This window comes from Corvus brachyrhynchos, unplaced genomic scaffold (assembly GCF_000691975.1).
Source record: "Corvus brachyrhynchos isolate BGI_N302 unplaced genomic scaffold, ASM69197v1 scaffold10, whole genome shotgun sequence".
NCBI classification, from domain to species: Eukaryota; Metazoa; Chordata; class Aves; order Passeriformes; family Corvidae; genus Corvus; species Corvus brachyrhynchos.
The window spans coordinates 3,728,740-3,750,423 of record NW_008236180.1 but is presented as its reverse complement, the minus strand read 5'-3'; the positions used below and the strand labels follow the sequence as shown (position 1 = coordinate 3,750,423).

The following is a 21,684-nucleotide window of genomic DNA, read 5'->3' as shown; positions in this document are numbered from 1 at the left end:
ATTCCCCACGATACACCAAATGCATCATTTCCGGCAGCAAAGTCACCCCAGAGACAGGGAGAAGGTGGAACTGAGGTGTCATGTCACACAAGTTGTCACCATTGACGCAATCAGGACCAGCATATAATGCCTCCTCTTCTTCTTGTTTTAAACAATTAAGGCCAATTTCAAATTTTTAAAACCTGTAGCTCCCTAAATCCTTCCATCACTAAACCCATAAAAGGAAAATAAAACAAAACAAAGCACTTCTGAGAAAATAAATTATGACATAGTTCCATAACTATTTCCAGGTGAAGCTCTGTAGAAGAATAGTGAATCAAAAGTCTGATTGTTTATCCTGAGACCTGGAAGTGATCTAAGAACTTATCACCAGTATAGCAATCACTGGTCACGGGAATAAAATTGAGTCAGTTCAATAGTCAGCATTGTCCTTTCTAAAGAGCAATTGTAGTAGTTGAGGAGAAAAAACAGTCATGGAAGCATGATTGAAGTTAGCCAGGATGAAGATAAGGACTGGAATTACTGAGATCTTGTGTAATGTTTTTAATGGACAATTTCTAGCAGAGATAACACTTTATAACCTTGACATTTTTTGCTCTCTGAATGGCATTCAGTGAACACATTGTTCCTGCTGCTCCATTGATCTGGGTTGCTAAACCAGGTGAGACCTCACATGAGATCACAGCACCCACACTTTCCTTTCAAATAAATAAAAGTGATTTAAAAAAAAAATCCCTTACTCTGTAGGAGATGGAAGTCCTGCGGCCTCTCCGTGGTGAGGGCTGCTATCACCGACACCATGGCATCGTAATTATCCGTCTTCTTGTAAGCCAGCAGAGCCTCGTAGAACTGGCTGTAGGTGCTTTTGTCCAAAGCCCTCTGCACATCATTGAGATAGGCAGTCCTGAGGGCCTGGTGATGCTCTCTCCTGGAGCCTGGAGCCTTTTCAGCCTCTTTCCTTGGAGCTGCACTGGCATTCTGCCCTGAGAGACAAAATGCATGAGCAGGGCTTGATGAGGAACAGAGACAAACAGGTCACCCCATCGTATCCACTTCTCATCTCATCTGAAGGGAATTCCTGAACTACTTCGAAGTGGTAAAGCCAACCCCACCTACCCATGTACCTCCCTCTGGCATGGCCAGACCTGCTCCTGGAAATGGCAACAGAGCAAAATAATTCTGAAGATCACTTATAGCATCTTCTGGAGTTTCTTGATCATTTAAAATGGAGAAATGTGTCAGAAGGTCACTAGGGATTGAGCAAAAGGGGCATGGAGGTCAGCAATAAATCAGGTTTTGTGCTCCACTGAAGGAGTAGAAGCATCTTAAACAGATGGGTTAACCAACTCTGCTGGCCTGAAATGGGCAATTTCAAGGTACAGATTCCTCACCCCTTAACAATAAGAGCAGACAAAGGGGGGGGGGTTGTTTCCCAACAGGAAAACAATGTCCAGATATACTATCTAACCTGAAATAACACTCAAAAGAGCACAAGAGCAATGTAGGAGGTCAGCAAAAGGTAGAAGCTTGGAACATCCTGCTAAATGCCAAGTGAACTTCATTTACAATGTAACTCTCTGATTGCTGTTATGTTTGAGGAAAAAAAGGTCTGATTTGCATATTACAGGCATGCAAATATGGATGAAGGATATGATAAGAAACTGATTTATATTAACCTGCCATATCTTTTGGTATCTGGACCTTTAAAAGTTCTTTATTGGATGATAAAGAGAATTAAGTTTCAAAACATAGGCTTCATTCAATTTGCTGGAGGAGGAAAAACTTGGGTGTGAATTTTATAATCAATATCTTTTATTTCATATCCTAGAGCTTTCTCATATTTCCACAGAAGCATTCTCTTCCTAATGAGTGAGCCACAGAAATAACATATCCATTTATTCCTATTCTTTGCTCAATTACTTTTAGTAGAAACAAGTTTCTGTGAAACCATTCCAATGGTTCTGGGACAAGATAATTGCTAAAGATTCTGCTTTATTCAAATATTCTTAAAATACAAAAGAAAATGGAAAAACAAATCAAAAGAAACAATATGGCTTCACACTTGAAAAGCATTTAAAGTCTTCCAGGAAACTGGCTTGTTTTTTTAAGGAGAGGATTAGCCTTTGAGTATTCTTTGTCCTCTAAAGAAAGACTTCTAAGCTGTCCAACGATCCTACTCATTTCCTTGCGAGAAACACAAAAATTCCCAGCTGTTCTCTGGAAAACTTATAATTAAATAATAAATAAGCCCATGAGTTTGAAGATAAATACTGGAGAGAGTGAGATTAGAGGGATGCACACAGAGATTACGTTTATACTCTCTGTTTCTGTAGAAAAAGCAGGCTGTCCACAGAGGGAGTGTACATATTACACCAAGAACAAAATGAAACAGCTTCTTCGTACGTGAATTCACATTGATGTAATCTAAACTCACATTCCTTAACTGGCTCCCTTTCATGGACCCTGGGCAAACAGGAAGCCCAGCAGACCTGTGCTCAACTCCCACTTTTCCCAGCTCAGTCTCTAGTATAAATGTCTGGCTTCAGTTGCTTTCTTTCACATACACCTTGATTTATTGACTTTTGTGTTCTGTTTTGCACAATCCTTGCTGAAAATTCAGAATTACCACCACTCCCACCCACAGAGAGTGAGCCACTGTGCTAGGTGAGCACAAAGAACATTGGTTTGCCCCAGGAGAACTTACAGTGATGAAATAAACCAGAATAGACTGGGGCTTTATTAAACATGGAGGGTACCTGCACTATTCAGTCCTGTTGCCAAGTGGGATCCTCCTTGGTTCAGGTGGAGCCCAGGGTTCAGCTGAGCACATGAGGCCTTGGAGAATGTGCTTTTCTGATGGCTCTGTTTTTCTTCTGTTAAATCAAACCAGTCCATTAACAGTGAATTTAGGGAAGAATGAACACGGAATGGTGCATTTCAAAGTATGACATCCTGTGCTGAAAGCACCTGAGCAATCCAGAGAAGCTGTGGCTGCTCCATCCCTGGAAGTGCCCAAGGCCAGGTTGGAGGGGGCTTGGAGTAACCTGGGATAGTGGAAGGTGTCCCTGCCCATGGCAGGGGGCTGGACTGGGATGAGTTTTAAGGTCCCTTTCAACCCAAACCAGTCTGGGATTCCACACAGATTTATTTCTCTGATGATGAGCTAACACCCCACTTTTTTAGAACTTTACTGCTCCAGATTTCACAAGCTCTGTGAGGACACAAATCACCCTCTATTCACAATTCTGGTGGCACTAAGTGGGCAGCAAAGACGACACACACGCAGAGTTGTTGAATTCCCCAGACTAAATGATTTAAACATCAGTAAAATCCCCTTTTGAAACAAAATAACATCATTATTAACCCTGCAGTAACCAGTGCTCAGGCATCTGCACAGCTCAAGGGAAGGCAAAAGGATCATGAAGAGCAGAGACTTAGCTCAGTATTGATTAAATGGAATTTCCTTGCATTTCTACATGTCAGACACATCCTGCTCTATGACTGGGTGAAAAAGGACATTTCTCCTTCAAATGATACAACTGAACCAAGCTCCTCACCCGTTCTCTTGGCCAGGATCTCCCTCTCCTCCCGTGGGAGGCTGTGCTCAGGTTTGTAGCCACAGCCCACTCCAGTCAGATTGCAGCATGCTTCATCAAACTGCTTTTTATGCTGGGGTCGTACAAACTGGTAAAAATCTTGCATCAGAGAGAAGGAAAAGGGGGGAAAAAAGGAAAGAAAGAAAAAAAATCAATCCACAACAGGCAGTAAATGCTACCAAAACCTGCAACAGCAGAACTTGAAGGTTCGATAAAAAGGTGCAACTAAATAAATTAAAATCTAGGTCTTTTTACCTAATATTTATACAATAAGCACACTTACAAATTACACAAAGATCAGCCATCATGCAAACACTGAGCATTAATATCACCAGTAAGTAAAAACTGTCATTTTTTCCACTGTAAATACAAAGCAACTCACCTCTCAGTGAAGCTGGCCTTGAGGTGCCTCATAAATCATGAGATCCAAGTAACTGCTAGGCTGATACTTTAAATAACCGATTAACTGTTAACTTTACACCTCATGTTACTTACTTACCACAAAATGCTGGCCAAGCCTAAACATCAAATCAACTTTAGGTTTCAGGTGCCTGACAGTTTTCAAAACTAGACTTAGACCTTGATTTGATGATCAAATATTTTCTTATTTATGTAGATCGTTGAAAATTGGGAAACAAACTGAGCTTCCCATTCTTTAACCTTAGAATTTACCTGAAGCAATTTACAAGATGCATAACTTGGCTTTTATTATTTCAGTCGATGAAAGAGTCACAGAGAAATCTGTCCATTTGTTCACAAGTTGTGAGAGAAATGAAAAGTCACACAGAAAATACTGTTAAACTAGAAAAAAATCTTGGTGGGAATTCAGTTCCTGTCAGTACCACTGTTAAAAGCCACTGAGAAACCAGCTAATGCAGTAACTATCCATGTTTGCCCAGACCCTTTGTTTTATACTCACAATTATTTAAACAGAAAATTTCTCTGTATATTCTGTCTATTTACTGCTTTAGCACAGAACCCTTACCAAGGCATCTCTCCTACTCACACACCACGCTCTTGGTCTCCTAAACTACCAGGAATAAGTCACTGTACTTTTAGACTAAGTTTAACATAACACAAACTTCCATGGAATATGATTTTCTTCAAATCAAGATGTGAGCTAACACATGATAATTAGACTGAGGAGAGTCTTCTGTTATCTGGGGATATAAAGTGATGAACCATTTTAATCGAGCTGCACTTCACATCTAAAACGCTTCTGAAGTATCCAAGTCTGTTTAAAAGACAAAAGCCACGTACACAAATATACCAGGGATACACAGATACTCTGAGTGTACCTCGCAGCAAAACGTGCTTTTTTTCATCCTCTATGAAGAGGGAGCTCATTTGGGATAGCATGGCATGGAAGTCATCTGTCTTCTTGTACTGCTGCAGAGCCTTGGAGAAGAGCTCGTAGTTCTGCTGGCTCAGGGTGTCCTTCACCGTGGCGATGTAAAACGTGGCCCGTGCCTTCTTCGGCTCCGCAGGCTCCGCTCTCCGGTCCTGCTGCAAGGCAGGAAAGGCTCCTCAGTAAAAAGCAACACTTGAGGAGTGACTTTCACGTGATTTCAGGTGGGAGCAATATGTTTACAATACCAGCAGCACATAGGATAATGAAAGGAATTACAGAATCACTGAGGTTGGAAAAGACCTCTAACATCATCAAGTCCAATAGCCCAGCCAGCAGCACCACTGTGCTCACCACTAAAGCATGAATACTTTCACCTAACAGGTTGCAATTATGGCAGGCACCCCCATAATTCATGTATTATTCACCGTCCCCACTGACAAAACAGGCAGCTTCAGGGAAAAATTCCTAGAGAAGGAAGCCAAGTACCATTGCACAATTCTACTCTTAGGAGAAGGGATAACAAAAAGACGTTTACTCCAAAGCTGGAGGCTGAGCTGACTCATCATGACATCAGATAGCAACAAACTGCAAACACAACAATCTGCATGAACCTGTTCTCTTCTCTCTGGTATTGTATCTCAGCTTCAGGATAAGTTTCGTTTGCCACATGCTTAGCTGACTGACACAGGGAACATCCGGTTAGGACAGCACCTTGGACAACTACTGGCACACACCTCACCCAGGGAATTCTCCTGAATTTATTGTGATTCTTAAGCAAATAGCTGCATAATGAGTTAACTGGGTTTGGAGACAGGGCAAAACCATAATGCACAGCTGCAGAGCTAACACACAACCATGACCCACCTCAGGAGGGGTAGGATGTGATCCCTTACCCAAAACCAGTCAGTTAAACCATCTGAGGCTCTACCACAGCAGCTGGACCTGCTGATCATTGCAGGCCCCTCCCAACTGAACTATTCCATTCTAATCAAAAAGAAGGAAACCACCCAACCACACCTGATCAAGTTGCTCACAAAGCAATCAGTGTCAGAAAATTCTTTTCACCTACCAGCCCTATGTGGACCTGTGCTTGATTTGGTCTGGGACATCTGGATTTGGGAAAGAGCATGACAAATAGACTTCAGATGTGCACTGATGAATATTTACAATTTGGAGAAAAAACATACTTGTTCTGTCATCAGTCATCTGTCTGCCTGGAAATTTCCAGTTCAAATTAAACCAATCTACAGATCAAAGGGATAGCACAGACACAGGGAAACACATACTGTATTGCTGACTAGCTTTATTTTCTTCCTTCCTCCTTTCTGCTCATCCGTTAATCTCTTCTCATACTGAAGGGAAAGTGTGGACAGACGATGCGCCTGTGAAGATAAAAAGAAAGTAAGGTAAAAAAAATGCTTTTCAAAGTTACTGTCCATTTAATTTAGGTATTTCCAGCAGTAAAACTTGGTAATCCAGTTTGTGACACCATTCAAGACAGTGAAACAAGTCCAACCTGAATTATTGTCACAGAGCCTGCACACATACCTGTTTCTAGAGGGTAGAAATTTCTGAAATCTCTCTCAGAGAGACCAAACCAGAAGAAATTAAAGATAAAGTTGGTCTTGAGGGTACAAATGCCTGCCTAAGCAAAGCTGGACTCACAGCAGACTGTTCCAGGGCAGCCTGAGAGTGTACACACACCTGTGTGTAACTGGTGGCTCATACTCTCCTTCACTTTCCTGCCTGAAACTCCTTGTACATAAGGGAATGAAGAATTGGAACATAATCAGCAAGTCAAATATCTATGATACATGCAGGAAGTCAGAAAAATTATCAAAACCATGTTCTTAGTCCTGTGCTATGTAAAGACACCACCTTGAAAAGCATTATTCAGCAGAAATAAGGCTTCCTAGACAAGTTTACGAGAGGTGTAACTCACGAGGAAATCTGATTATGGGGAACTATTAAGTCATTTAAATGGATTGAAAAATTCTTGTACTGTGAAGTTTTGAGGTGACAAAGCAAATTCTTTCAGAACAAGAGCAGCTAAACTTCCATGATTTACAGAACAAGGGTACAGTGTAACTTTGATAAAAGGAAAAATGGTAACACAGACACTATGCTGGATGGTGATAACAGGAAATGACACCAACCCCATCCTCAGTCCAAATCCAGTGCTCAGTGCTGGACCCAGAATGAAACCTGGCTGCCTGAGAGCCACTGCCTGTCTCAGGACTACACCCACCAGACTGCTGGGACCAGGCCACCAAATTTGGAGCAGCACAGGGTGACCCCAGAGCTCCCCACAAACTTCAGACAAGCAGTGCCAAATATGCAAATAGGAATTGGACCTGAGCGACTGCCAAGCCATTGGGTCCATCAGCTTATCTGACTCCAGGAAATGCTGAGCTCTGCCAAAAGCACTGCAGCTGTGTTAGGAACATACTGTAGCTGAGCTACTAAGTCCCTGGAATTGTGCCAAGCTTTCAAAAGAAAAGGCTTCGGTGTCTGTCATGGCAGCCCAATGGGTGATCGAGCCCATTTCTCACTTGGCTGCACACAAGTTCAATATTTGCTGCCCTTTGTACATGTCTCCATTCATGTCCTTGGGCCTACTTAGATATTCCCCAGATACTCCTACACCTCTGCATTTTACCTCAGGCACTCTTCCCCTAAGGGAAGTACTTAAGAATGCTGCAATAGGCATTCCTTAAGTCCATGCACAAGTCTGCAAGCCAGCAGTAAAATACTTCAGCCAGGTAAGGGAGCCACCCCTCCAACAACTGCAAACAGAGGTTTTGGGAAAGCAAGAACACAGCCCAATCACGGATGTATTAAAAATACCAATCCAAGAGGAAAGAAAATGGACATCACAGAAGCAGCTTTGTTGATCTTAATGTGATAGTGGAATTTTGATTCTGATAAAATATTCCACAAGTCAGCAACACTCCTTCTCTGGGGCAGATCAAAAATTTTCATCCAGAAGTGCAATTTCTAATCCATAAACCCTCCCCCACCCTTTTTTGAATTCAATATCTGGTCTCATACCACGTGGTGACAGAGACTCCACCCAGAACAAATTGTGTTTTACCAAGCTCTTCTCTGAGAGCTCCTTGCTCTCAGAAAGCATGGTTAACTTCCAAGACTCCTCCTGGTCAGCAGCCTTGGAGCACAGAACAAGTACATACCTGCTGATCATCTACTTGAACGTGGCAAGGAAACCCTTTGATCAATTTACTTATGAGAACTTGCAGTTACAGGTGCTGGTTACAGTGAGCTTTTCTCGAAAGAGGGTTGAGCTGCTTCTCCTGATGCCAGAATCATTTTGCTTTAGAGCCTGCAATTTTTACTTACAAGGAAGTTATTTTGCCATTACCTTTTCCTCTCCTGGCAAATCAGTTTCCTCCTCTGCATCTTCACTGCTCTTCTCACTGCGCTCCAAGGCATCCAAGAGCCCAACACATTTTCTTCGGGGTGAGACAAACTCTTGCTCATATTCCACACACAGGCTGGGTGCTCCATCTCCATTTACTGCCACCATAGCAGAACACAGATGACAAATTAACATTCCACATTCTCTCCTGCATTTTCTTTGATTTGGTAATAGCTCCAAGTCTTACAAAGCAATCCACAAATATGTGCTGGTGAATGAAATAATCTTCCACCTCTTGCAAAAGTGCATTACATAATTTCATAAGAAGACTGCTTTTACAAATCTCTTCTAAAATTGCTCAAGCACTTGTTACCACAACCTGGCAGATTGCTCTCAAACTTTTCCTTAAGTGATTGTCACATTTAACCTCAAAATGGCTTAGGATCAATGGGAAAAAGTCTTACCACAGCAGCTGTCTCTGTTCAATTATTTTAGATTTATGGATTTTCCCAAAACTGAGTTCCAGAGTTTTGGAGAGATTTTGGTACAAAACACAATTTATTATTTTTAAACAGAGCAAGTTTTATAAAAGCCTACAATTCTCACAGTATCAATACCCATAAGACACAGTCACCAAGGTCCCAAATTACATATTCTCACTAGTCAAGATCCAGGTTTTAAATACAAGAATTTTGAGTTGTAAGTAAGGTTAACTTAGTATCTGCTTGATATTTCTGTAAGGCATTACCTTCAAAATGTACTTCCACTGCTTTGTGAAATTACTTTAACAGTCAGTTACTAAGGAAAGTCACTATTTTCAGAAGAATGGGAGTGTATTATGACCACTGTGACTACAGGTGAGTTTGATGTTGCAGCTAATGCAATGCAACTGCAAATCTCTATTAAACAGGAAATGCAGCTTCTTCCCTTCACCTCCAGTCACACATTCCAGCCCATCCTTTGAGATGGAGCTACCAGTCAAGGGGATGGAAGGTCAACTGGTTCAGCAAAGCTCAGCTGCTCACTCTGCAGCTGCACAAAAGATGGACTCAAATCAAAGGAAGGAGTAAAAAGTGCACAGTTGGAAACTGAGAGGGAGAAAAACGTGGTGGCCAAAGTAATCCTTTCAGTGACAATCAGCAAGCACACTGGCTTAAATGTAATGTGAACTCACACTCACTCATAACTGCTTAGGAACCACAGCTTTAACCAAACTTCACTGTTCTGCTCCAAACCAGTAAACGGTCTAGAGTGTTGAAATAATATCTGACATGAGAAATGCTTTATTCTTTGGCATTAGCTATCCACAAATTTTTAAATATTGTTCTGTTCCCATGTCCTTTTTGTTTTCTTAGACAGATTACTGAGTAAGAGTCATTTATACAACAGGATGGAAGAAGGACATATTGTGCTAGGCAGAAAGATACTTCCAGTTCTTATTTTCAAAACTATCTGTGACACTCCACCAAAAACTCCTCCTGTTCTGTGGGACACTTTTTCCCCGTCTGCCACTTTTCTCTGTAACTGCAACTGTTTTCCCCCATTTTCTGATGCTTAACTATGTCCCTTCTGACCAGACTTTTACATCAGTCTTTGAGCTCTTCTTGCTTTCTCTCCCATTTCAGTTTCTAGCCTCCTGATTCTCCTTTTCGTAGTTCAGCTTAAAACAAAAAAAATGTATCTGTGAGGACCCAAACATACCTTTCCTTTTCCTCTTCAAACTGGGAACATGATCATCCAGGTTTTTAGCTTTTTTCAGGGAGAGGATCTGCTCAGATGAAGTAGATGGTGCTGCATTGCTTTCACTTAAGGAACCAGTATGTCCAGGAGGGCACTGAGACAGGGGTGGGGGCATCTGCAAGCAGTTTATAAAGCATTACAATAGGCAAAGGCCACTTTTGCACTCCATCTGTGACCAAAAATCTCAGCAACAATCCAAAGACATCTCTTTTTTGCCCAAATAACCTTTGGTAGAAAGATTGTTACACACTCTGGGTTTATGTGATTTTGAAGAAAGGATAAACAGCTCAGGAGTGACATAGCTGAAGTACAGTAAGCAGGCTCAACTCTAAGTGACCTGGTAACCAGAAAAAGGATCATGACCTGCTGAGGAACAATCACTTCCTAATGCTACCTCTGCAACAACAGCTCCTTCTGACAAAGCACATCAGGTTGTGGTTTTGATTTACCATGGAACTCTCACTCATGATCAGAAAAGATCATCAAGTCCTGCAGCATCATCCATCTGTAACTAATTAGTCTGAACAACTTGTATTTGGCTACGGCATCTTCCAGGAAGTCATCCAAGTCTGTATATTAAATTTTAAGTGCTTATTTTAATCTTAACCTCCATTTTGGGAGCAAAGAATTTCCCATTCTGGCTTCCAGCCCATTTCTTGCTATGACTTTCTCCAGTAAATTAGGAAGCCTTTTTACAATATTACTTTTTAAATCAAGGAACTATTACAGGGAACATCAGCTTCTTAATGCTAATAAAGAAGCTGTATTAGTAAAGATGACCCAGTCATGAACTACAATAACAACTGATGGTTTGTATTTCTCTTTATTACTAGTCAGCTTCAATTTCAATTTTAGGGTGTGATCCTTCCCCACACATAACCTCTCCCTGAGCTAGAAAGCTTCTGGATGCCAGTATCAGTTCCAGGATTTGCATACCAGCCAATAAATACATGTTTTTTTAGGAGGAACTGGAAGAGGAAGTTATTTTTGTGATCTAACCTAATGAGCTGCCCAGCGTAAGAACAACATCCTGTCCCAGATCACTCTCGGAGAAAGATGAGGCACATCTCCTTTCCAGTAAATCTTCCAGCGTTTAGAAGTGACAAGTGACACCACATCGGGCAGGCTTGTGAGGAGCAGGGAGCTGGACTCTGATCCTTATGCATCCCTTCCAATTTGAGATCTTCTGGGATTCTCTCACACCTCTCACCTATCTCAGCATTCCCAGTTTCCAGCACTACTCAGGAAAGTTGTTTATTTTGTGGGGGTTTTTTTAAGACACTTACGATTTCTTGAGCAACACGGAAGAAGAGGGAGACACTTCTGACTGCATGCCCAAAGTTGTCATAAACGTTCACATAGGGACGGACCCACGAAGGCAGTTTGCCTCTGACATCACCAGTTGTGAACCTGGGCAGGATGGGAAAACCTGAGAATTATTTGCCAGGTTGGGCTAAATTAATTAAACAAACCCTAGATCAGTATCCAAAAGGATAAGGGAGGAGCAGCAACACAAATAAAGACAAACAGTGCAGTAAATATAATGGGGTGATGCCTTCACTCAGGAGAAAAGGGCTTTGCTGATACCATGTTCTATCAATTAAACTCCTGTTGCCTATAATATACATACTATACTAATTAGCATTACAGAAATGGATATTAATGCAGTATAATGTTAATACAGAATCTGAATATAAATAGTATTGTTTCAGTAACACAATCTGTCCTCATTTCCATCCTCCTTCTCTCAAAACACTGCAGTGCTGCTGACTGTCATCTCAAATGAAAGATGGAGAAAATGCAAGACCGTAAGTTGTTGTCACATAATTTCCTGTGGTATTACAAACATGAATTCAAAAAATTGGTTTATTTTCCGTTAAAACCATTATGCTCCTTCTGCAGCTCCAAGCCTATATAGCTAAGGAGCAGAAGATAACAACCTTGTTACTTTCTTGAAGTAGTGCAATATTTATATAACCTGTTACATAAATTGATTTCATTATTACGAACTGTAGCCTTTTCCTAACAGCAACACCAGCACATTTATGTTCAAAGTACCAACACCTATGTTGGGATATAAAGCTGTTGATGTTGTTGACGCCCTATCTCTGGAAGTGTTCAAAGCCACGTTGGATGGGGCTTGGGGCAACCTGGTCTGGTGGAAGGTGACTCTGCCCTTGGCAGGAGGTTGGAACGAGATGAGCTTTAAGGTTCCTTCCAAGCCAAAATATTCTGGGATTCAGTGAGCTGAGGTTTACCTGTGGTCACACAGGAAGATGGCCCCGTAGTCCTGGCGGTGCCTGATGACCCGGCCGATGGCCTGGTTGACAGCCCGGGACGCTTGCTGACTGTACCACTCACGCCCAGACAGGAACTGCAAGAGGTGGGATGCACAATTAACATTATTTACCAGGTAAAATGTATTCTCTGTGCTGTACAGTCACCATTTTTTTTCCTATAGAAATAAAAAGTACAGAACAGCTGTTGGATAGTATCAACCAGATGTACTGACAAATCTCAAAGAGCTGAGGAAAACCAAACACAGGTGGACTCAAAAGTCACACCTGATTTATAGAGCACAGAAAACTCAAGCAGCAATGCCCAGCTTGAGAGGCTATTTCCTATATGGTGTACTCAGAGCCTTGGCAGTACAGCATATCCTTTAAGACCTGCAGAACAGACTAAATTGTAACATCATTCATGCTTGTGCCTGAAGCAATAGAAAACCAAACTCAAACACCCCAACATACACCACCACACTTCCAAAACAGTAATTCCCAAACCAGCCAGCACAGGCCATTCTTCCTGCCCACACTGTCTCTGGATGAAATACATCCCTCAGAATGAGAGATGGATAACACACATACAAAGATTTTGACATAAACTTTAATTATATTCTTTTTTTGGGCTCATATTTAAGACTGTGCCAGAATTTGGAACTCTCAACACTATTAAAAAAAGGTGGCTGTATTTGTGACAGATACCCAAGCCTGTTTGAATTTTTGATATTCATAGCTCCACGAGGCTGAGAGGATAACAAAACCCAAAACCCACTGGGACAAGAGGGAAAACCAATGACACAAACATGCAAACAGCCAGGAGTGAGAAGCTGCCCAGTCTTACCTGTGCACCTGCATCACTTCTCCTCATCTCATCCAGGAACTGCATCTTTAGAATGACTCTGGGCTCCATACGAGGGGGAAATGGAAGCCCAGTAATGATGACTCCTCGTCCATTTATGTCTGCAAAGTCCAGGCCTTCACTGGCCTGCAGAGACAGAGTTTTCCATCATCAACAGGGTTTGAAGTGACATTTCAAAGCGATTCAGCAGTTGTTGGCCCTTTTTCTCCATTCAACTCCTGGCCAAGTGTAGTTTGTCAATTGTTTCAATGAATAGTTTCAACCAGATTTTTTTTCTTTTATTACCAGGAGTTTAAACTTTGCTTTTTCCTCTGCCAAAGCACAGCTCAGCCAACCCTGTTAATGGCTGTCTTGTTTCTGGATAAGCAGAACATGTCAACACCTTTGTTTAAACCTTCCACACCCTGAATTGTCAACAAGACATAAGAACATAGCAAGCCTTCTCTGTCAGTAAAAATTAACAGAATCATTTCAAAGCAACAACAGAAAGCCATCAGATTCACCAGAATGTAGTGTCATGTCCAGCAGCTGTGCTGTTGACATCCCATCAAGTATTTGTCACTCATGTCCCCTGTACATGCTCACTGTGCTGGCAAATCACTCTGTGAAATTGTTAACAGAGTTGAACTGACTGAAAAACAATTAAGAAAAAAAAAAAAAAGCTGTTTTGTTTTTCAGCTGAATCAGTTCTCCAAATCTCAGCAACAAGGCTTGAGGAAGTTATGTCTTTTCTTCACTCCAACAGCTTCTTTGGAGACTGGGACCAAAGGTTCAAAAGAAATTGGATCTTCTCCTGGTACACAGTAAACAGCAGCAAAAAGGCTCTAAAAGTAATTTCACAAATATTTCCACTGATAAACATAAGTCAATTTATCAGCATTGGAAGATGCAAAGGAAAGGCCACCAAATGTGTCCAGAGAACATGAAGTTAATGAAGCAAGTGTTTTAAAGGGAAGCATTATGTTTGGTTTGCAGCAGTGTTGTTTTAACTTCTTTGATTACAGTTCTCCAGAACAGCTGTTCTCATCTAATGCGTTATGTTTTCAGTCAGCAGCCAACATGAAATGCAAGTATGATGCTCATCCACTTCAGAGAAATCAAAATGTGTCCCTTCAATAAAAACAGGAGTGAATCACACAGAAATGTGACCTAATTTTGAAAAAGCTTCAGAGCATTTCTTTTTTTCCCCACATATAATTACAGTCAAACAGAAATGTATTGAAATCCAGAATGAAGGGGGTTTTTCTATCAATTATATAATCTGATCTCAGATGAAACAAACTCTCAGTTACATTACCTTGCCCCGACACACTGCCAAAAATGCAGCTCCATTGGACTTAGGACAGGTGACTTTATCATAGTAAGCATCAATAACCTAAAATATAAACAACTTTAAGCAGGAGGAAGAATGGTATTATCCTGTACTAGCTAAATTTGACTTGTACACTAAGATCTAAACTGTGATTAATTTGGCTTCATATAATTGTCTTTAACTAATTGCAAATGTGAGAAGCCGTTCACCCAGCAAAATCTTTGTATCACTGTGAAATCCAGAACACATCTTGGTAGGCATAAAAAAATTAATGTCAGATACTTCTCATGAGAAGACGGACCATCCTGTGTTTCTGCAGATCCCTAAGTAAAATTGACAAAACAGGAAAGCAATTCTCAGATATTATTTATTCTAAGAAGCAAACAGCTATAAACAGGATGACACTGCACAATCCTTTAACATCCAAAGCAGGATGAGCTGGGAGGAAAAGCCCTGCAGAACATTCACAAATGCTGAGTACTGAAGTGACAGCTTTCCACCAGCTCGATTACTCAGCACTTGTGTATGTTAGCTGCTGTTACATCACCAGATTCAAACGAAGACTGAAGCCTGCATGGCCAGATGAGAGGAAAGGAAGGATGCACAGGAAAACTATACTTCCAAGAAGCACTCAGAGAGTTTTACTTTCACCTTAGGCCAAAAATTTGGGTGTTTCATACCCAAACACACCTTAGAGAAGGTCATGAAACATAAAAACTGTTTCTGAAAATCACAGAAGTATGTAATGCAAATAATCAACCTCTGAAAAGCTTCCTTTGTTCCTGGGTTCCACAAACATCGGCTTCACTTCTTCTATTCTTTTGGCAAAGTCATGCTCCTGTTAAACAGAGAGGGAACAAGACAGAAATGCCAAGTAAGAACACGCCACAAGAACAGAAACACTCAGAAATGATCACTACACTTCCCCACCAGAGCATGTTCCTCTCTTGCCAAACACAGGAAGAGATGGAAGCAGAAACATGTAATCCTAAGAGCACTAACAGTGATTCCTTGCAGCTGGTGCACCTCAGACATCAGGCAGATGGGGGAGTTCCAGCACTCACCTCCCAGTCCCACTCCACAGCATGGAACCTCCGCCCCTGCCTCTTCAAGGAGCATTTAAACCAGAACTGTTCTGGCAAGTCTCACTAGGGACATTCAACTCATGAGCACAGAAGTACCAAAAATTACAGCTGCAATGGTTACAAAACAAAAATAAAGGAGAAATGCTCATATTGCTTTTTTCCCCCAAGGGCTGAAACACAGAGACCAATTCTAATAATTGTTTTGGGTTGGAAGGGACTTTAATAATCATCTAGTTCCAACCCCTTGCCATGAGCAGGGACATCTTCTACTAGATGGTTTTTAATTAACATGGTTAAATGGAATAACTACAAGCTGTCTGATGCATGTAACCAAACCACCTAATACAGGCAGAGCAATGAACATACTCTCCAGTATTCCAGGCTCTTATCCATGACAGGATATGATGGGAAGAACACCAACAGCCCATGTGGCACAACTCGCACAAGGTTACCTGCAGTGAGATAAGACAAGGGTGCAGCTGAGGATTTCACCTTTTAGGCCAAGCTAAACACTTCAGAGCAGTGCTTTCATTTCTCCTCCATGTCCTTCTAACATTTCTAGATTTAACAGATTCTTTTCAATCATGTTAGCCAAGCTGCACAAATGCTCTTCTGTTATTCTGTCCTTATGTGTTATGACTTTGTAATTCTATCTATATATATTGCCAAAACAATAAATGCTGACTTCAGACAGGCTTGACACAGTTTAAAATATCACAAGAAATTGCACTGATTTCCTGTGATCCTTGATCTCTCTGCAAATCATCCTTGGCTGCATCATCTCTGCTATTGATTTCCTAGTTTCATTTTCTGACTGCGCTTAGGAACCACATTTTTTACCCAAAAACAAACTCCTGACAGTAAAAATGAAGTCCTGACTTGGAAATATTAAGCCAGGGACTCAATTTTGTGTGCTATTAAAGCAGCCAGCTGCCTTGAGCAAGCAGAAGCACACAAAACCAGATAGCAGTGAGATATGCACTGCAATCCTTTACCTTTCTCTATTGAATCTTCTTTAGCATTGCCCTTTCTAGATTTCCAAAAATCCTGGGCATCAAGCAATTTTTGAAACCCACACACTTCACTTACCAATTGTTTTCCCCAGAGAAGATAAATAATCCTCTGAAAACCTACAAAGAAGAAAAATCAAACAACACCATTGCATTTCCTTTTCTATGTTTTTCATATACACTGACTTCCTTAGATATTTATCTAAAGCAGCATTTCCAGACTCCCAATTGCTCTCCCTCCTGTGAAAAGCACCAACACCGAGGGCAAGAATTAGTAATACTTCACAACACTTTATTATAGTATGAAATATTCTTATTGATAGCACTGAAGGTGATCGAAGCTTCAATACTTCAAAGTGCACGGGTGGAAACAGGCAGCCATATAAGTTTTATTATTAATAGTAACAACATATATGTGAGAGTTGTGCCAGAAAGGTCTGCAGCACTGCCAAGCCTGACTAACGCTACAACCATTTAAAATAATAATTGATGAATTAGGTGTGGTGTTGCTGCAGGGCAAAAAAAAGGGTGAATTTGGTCACTATGGTTACTATTTAGTAAATCACTTTTGCTTTGCCTGAAGAAGTTCTGCTCTCCAATGAGCCCCATTTATGTTCTTCCGGCTCTGACTGAAAACTTACCTGTTCTCTCACGCCTTTATGTTCCTTTCTTTTTAGTGTCCTGTAGCTCTGTGTACTGTGTTCCCAGAAGATTTATATATGCAGGGAAAAAACCTAACATATATATCTTTGTAAGACCTACAGATACCAGTATCAACACACAGATGTTGTCAAAACACAGTGAACACTGTGAATCCCTTTCCTTCAAAAAACCACCGTGGTTCTAAAGCCTTGGAGGGGTGGAATCCCCAACCCTCCTTCTTTAAAAGACATTATCTTCAACAGAAATACACCAAAATGGCACTCCAAACTTCTGAAAATGACAAATCCAGTTGGAGGGTTTTCCAGACTACTACTTCTCTGTAAAAATCCATTACAATTGCTGAGGCCCTTTCCAGTTCTACAGAACATATGGCCTTTGCTGGCAGCAGAAGCACTGCCAATTCTAAACAACAGATAGATGCAGAGTGATGGAAGACGAGAGAACAGCAAGAAAAATGATGATGAAAAGCTTGACAAACATCTGGATATGTTTTCCTTAAGTAGGCAACCCAGAGGTGAAAGAGAGGCCAGGCATGGTTCCAAGCTTTAAGTATAAAAACAGTTATTGCAAAGGCCAGCCATGTTTCAAGTCAAGCCTTCAGCAAAAAAAAATTTGGATGGGGTTCAGTGCAGCTCCTGGGGGATGGTTGTGGGTACAGGTCCCAGCTAGGGCTGGTCAGGGTCACCAAGAACTATCAGTGCCTTGATATCTGATCCCTTCCAGCCCTCTAGTTCTAAATATTCAGTAGTTGTGGTTAAATGGTGTTGTTATTCAGGATTTATCCAAGAAAACCACTAGAGACCACTTGCTTCACTAGCATCCTCCTGTTCGCAGAGCCCAAAGTGTTGGAACCCAAAACTTCAAAGCAGGATTCCACATGGAAGTTCATTACCTTCGTTCATAGGTGGAAGTAAGGACGGTTCCATCAGGTCCCTTGGGAATGATCCCAACCCAGAGCTGATGTTTATCGATTACATGAGGATTCTCCAGGCATACAGGAAAAGGGCTGGAGGAAAAAGAGGAAGATCCCAGTCATACCCATTATATGACTCCCTACCAGTTCCAGAACCATAGAATGGTTTGGTTGGAAGGAACCTTAAAGCTCGTCTCATTCCACCCCTCTGCCCTTTTCACAACCCCAGGTTGCTCCAAGCCCCATCCAACCTGGCCTTGGACACTTCCAGGGATAGGGCAGCCACAGCTTCTCTGGGCAAACAGAACACTTTAAAATCCTGAGATAAAATCTAAATCCACGAGAGCAGCTTGTGCATTTTCCAGGAATGGCACTGTTCCCACAACCAGGTACTCACATCTGCATTTCCATTGTAAATGAAGAGAGGGGGGAGAGCGTCCCGCTCGTGAGGATGATTGTCCTGACTCCCTGTCGAACGAGCTCGTGCATGCTGTACCCAGGGCTGAAACACCAATAGCTTAAAGTCTTCCCTGCATTAAATAAAGAGAAAACACTAAGAAGCCAGTCAAAGTGGAAAAATTAGACTGTGACCAGCATATGGCACATTGCACCTCAACTTCTGAGAATAAACCAGGCAGCATCCAAAGTTAAAATTCCAGATGTATTGTTTTCCAGAACAGCTGGAAAATGGTATGGTATGACCTGCTTTGGTTCTTCCCAGATTTAATGACTTTTAATTAAAACATCATTGCTCCCTCGTACTAGAATAAGAAAGTATCTCCACCCTTGCACTTGCTTGAAAAATGAACCCCTTTCTAATGAGTAATTTCTTATATATCTATATAGGCTATAAATCTTTCACCTAAACTTCCCACTTTCCCCACAGTCAACTCCCAAACCTTTCAAGTTCTGCTCAAATCTTTCGTGGGATGTGGAGACATATATATATATATATATATATATACACACACACACACACACATAATTTAGTGTGTGACTCTGAAAATATGTAAGTTATCAACAGAAAGAATATTAAGAAAAATAAATAAATCACATCAGTCCATTCCTTCATTGCTCAGCTTGAGCTTGCTGAAAACTTGGCATCAGCTTCTCAGAGACACAGGCACCAGGGAATGAAAATAATATCCATGTGAAGAACAAGAGCAGCCAAAGAAAACATCAGCTTTTGCTTCTGATTCTGCTTTGCATGATTAGTTTCAGTAATAAAAAGTCATCTAAGTATCATGTGCATGTCTTTTAAATTTACGCCTTTCAATCAAAGCCTGCGTTTCCGAAAGAAAAAGCTGACGTTTCCAGGAAATCCCCATTAATATCTGCCCAGTGAGTCACTCACTGCTTAGATTTACAAGTGAACATTTACTCTTAGCTGAAGTTTTACCCTTCCATCTCATTTGGACAAACCCATCCAGACAATGTCCAAATTCTAGAAGACTCACATTTCAAAATTTAGCAAATTCTGTATCTTTCTAACTCACACAAACAGTGCAAATTAGTTTGGATCTGTGTATGGACAGGCCAGTGAGTATCTACAGACAAGAACAAAGTCACTTAGCCAGGAACCCAAGAAATCCCAGCATAAAAGTAAACTGGGCTGATATGGGATGGCCTGGAAAAGGACTCCAACCCCTCATGTTTGCTCCTCCAGTGCTCAGCTGGAAACACACTTTTGTAACCCAGCATGACAACTGCCAGGCACCAGTTCCCAGTTCCTGGACAAGCTGAGATTGCTGTACATTTTTAGCCTGGTGTGCTGCAGTTATGTCTTTAAGCTTAACAACATTAAATCCATTTTCAAGGTCCCATTCACCAGCAGGAAATGTTGGGCATTAAACAAAGCAGATCTCTGCAGCAGCTTTTTCCATTCCTGGTACAAGGACAGCTAAAGCAAGGAGGAGTGGCTTGCTAATAGTTTATAACATGATGACTTAGAGCAAACCATGAATAAGAGCATTTTAACTTAATGCTAAACTGCAACAGTCCAATATTGGTTGACATAAACAGCATCTGTTCACAGATGGCTCAGGCATGAATCTCATCAGCTATCCCAAGCTATGCCCCTTCTCCTCACCAATTACAGTTTGTACAGAATGATGTTTGAGTTGATAATTTCCACAAAATCCCTGGGAAACAGCTGTTCTTAAATGCTTGAATTATTTCTATACCATTTGCTGTATCACTACAGGAAATCAGACACTTGATCAGGCACATCTGGCCTCTGCTAGGCTTGCACAAAGCACAAATCTCAACATACTCAGGTGTGTTGCACAGGTACTTGCAAATGCTGTTTTTATTTGAAAAACAAATATATCAGAATCCATCTACTAAATCACAGAATTCTCTCGCTGCTTTGTGTTTCTGTGTAAAAGTCCTCCAAACTGTGCAAAAAACTTAGAAGTGTTTGTATTAGCCTCTTCCTGCACCCATCATTAACCCAATCTACTTATCTTATTATTCCTGTATCTTAAAACTCCTAACTGAGCAATATCTCAGGAAAACAACATTTGCAGATTACCAAACAGCATTAACTTTGTGGAAACATTTAAGGGGACATTATTGCAAACCCAGTAAATTCATTCTTTGAAAAATGTTACTTTTGTCCTTAAAAAAAGGACTTCTGTGAAACAGATACCTACATACCCATGAGCACTTTACTGAGTAATTAAGTAGATAGTTATGAGGCAAAGTATTTACAAAAATCCCTGGAGAGTGCTCTGTTAAGAAGGCTGAGGTAAATGGACCTGCATCTGTCTTCTCAAATCAGAAAATGTTTTGTTTTCAACCTAATTATTAAAAAATAAATTGAAAAATCAGAGAGAATGAATGCTGCCCTTCATTGGTGCTGCTTTATAGGACCATTAGGATAAGCCTTTGATTCAGAAGCCAAGTTTCTTTTCTGCTAAATATATTGTTTTGAGGAATGATTATACTGAAATAATTCCAGATGATGGATTCTGCAGAGCATAAGGAACAAAACGGGTGGGAGGAGAGAGACAAGGAGAGGGAGAAATCCCAGTTGAACTGCAAAGTATAGTTGAAGGTAAACTATCAAGAACTGATAAACACATCCTGAAGAATTTAGGAAATTGCTCAAAGTAGGAAGTTTCTCAAAGTAGGTCATCACAGAAAAGATAAGTGTGCCCTAAGGCATGGCATTTTCTGCCTAAGAATTCACATGATCTGGACAAGATCTCTGGCACAGCACATGAACCTTCCCTATAGGGCTCCAAAATGAGCCAACTGTAACACCTCCACATTGTGAATCATTTCAAGAGAGAATGAGAACTTTAGTAGAATTTACTCTAACACCACCCTTGGACAAATATTTTTGGCATAACTGCAACTGAACCTCGTTCTTCCCAAAGGCAGTTACAGCCTTATTCAACACCAACTATGTTTAACTCAATACAGTTGTACAGAGAAATAGAGCTGGTCTGAGGAGAACAGAACATGTCATGAAGCTCAGTATTAACCTGAGG

The 21,684-nt window shown here is 41.0% G+C and overlaps 1 protein-coding gene across 5 annotated transcripts in view; it reads right to left on the bottom strand.

The window, feature by feature from the left end:
* Window positions 1-21,684, bottom strand: part of RTEL1 (regulator of telomere elongation helicase 1) — a 45,777-nt gene that overhangs the window by 9,287 nt on the left and 14,806 nt on the right. For 4 of the 5 annotated variants that reach the window (XM_008636035.2, XM_017733596.1, XM_017733591.1 and 1 more), the window contains exons 17-32: window positions 18,585-18,717; window positions 18,167-18,280; window positions 16,691-16,731; window positions 15,968-16,053; window positions 15,277-15,354; window positions 14,502-14,579; window positions 13,187-13,330; window positions 12,322-12,437; window positions 11,350-11,473; window positions 10,025-10,178; window positions 8,327-8,481; window positions 6,234-6,329; window positions 4,895-5,102; window positions 3,558-3,695; window positions 2,757-2,873; window positions 741-983 (exon numbers count right to left, since the gene is read on the bottom strand). In XM_008636035.2, coding sequence (XP_008634257.1) covers window positions 741-983; window positions 2,757-2,873; window positions 3,558-3,695; window positions 4,895-5,102; window positions 6,234-6,329; window positions 8,327-8,481; window positions 10,025-10,178; window positions 11,350-11,473; window positions 12,322-12,437; window positions 13,187-13,330; window positions 14,502-14,579; window positions 15,277-15,354; window positions 15,968-16,053; window positions 16,691-16,731; window positions 18,167-18,280; window positions 18,585-18,717 — 2,025 coding nt within the window. The remainder of the gene's footprint in view (window positions 1-740; window positions 984-2,756; window positions 2,874-3,557; window positions 3,696-4,894; window positions 5,103-6,233; window positions 6,330-8,326; window positions 8,482-10,024; window positions 10,179-11,349; window positions 11,474-12,321; window positions 12,438-13,186; window positions 13,331-14,501; window positions 14,580-15,276; window positions 15,355-15,967; window positions 16,054-16,690; window positions 16,732-18,166; window positions 18,281-18,584; window positions 18,718-21,684) is intronic. The other variant, XM_017733582.1, reaches the window with a different exon arrangement.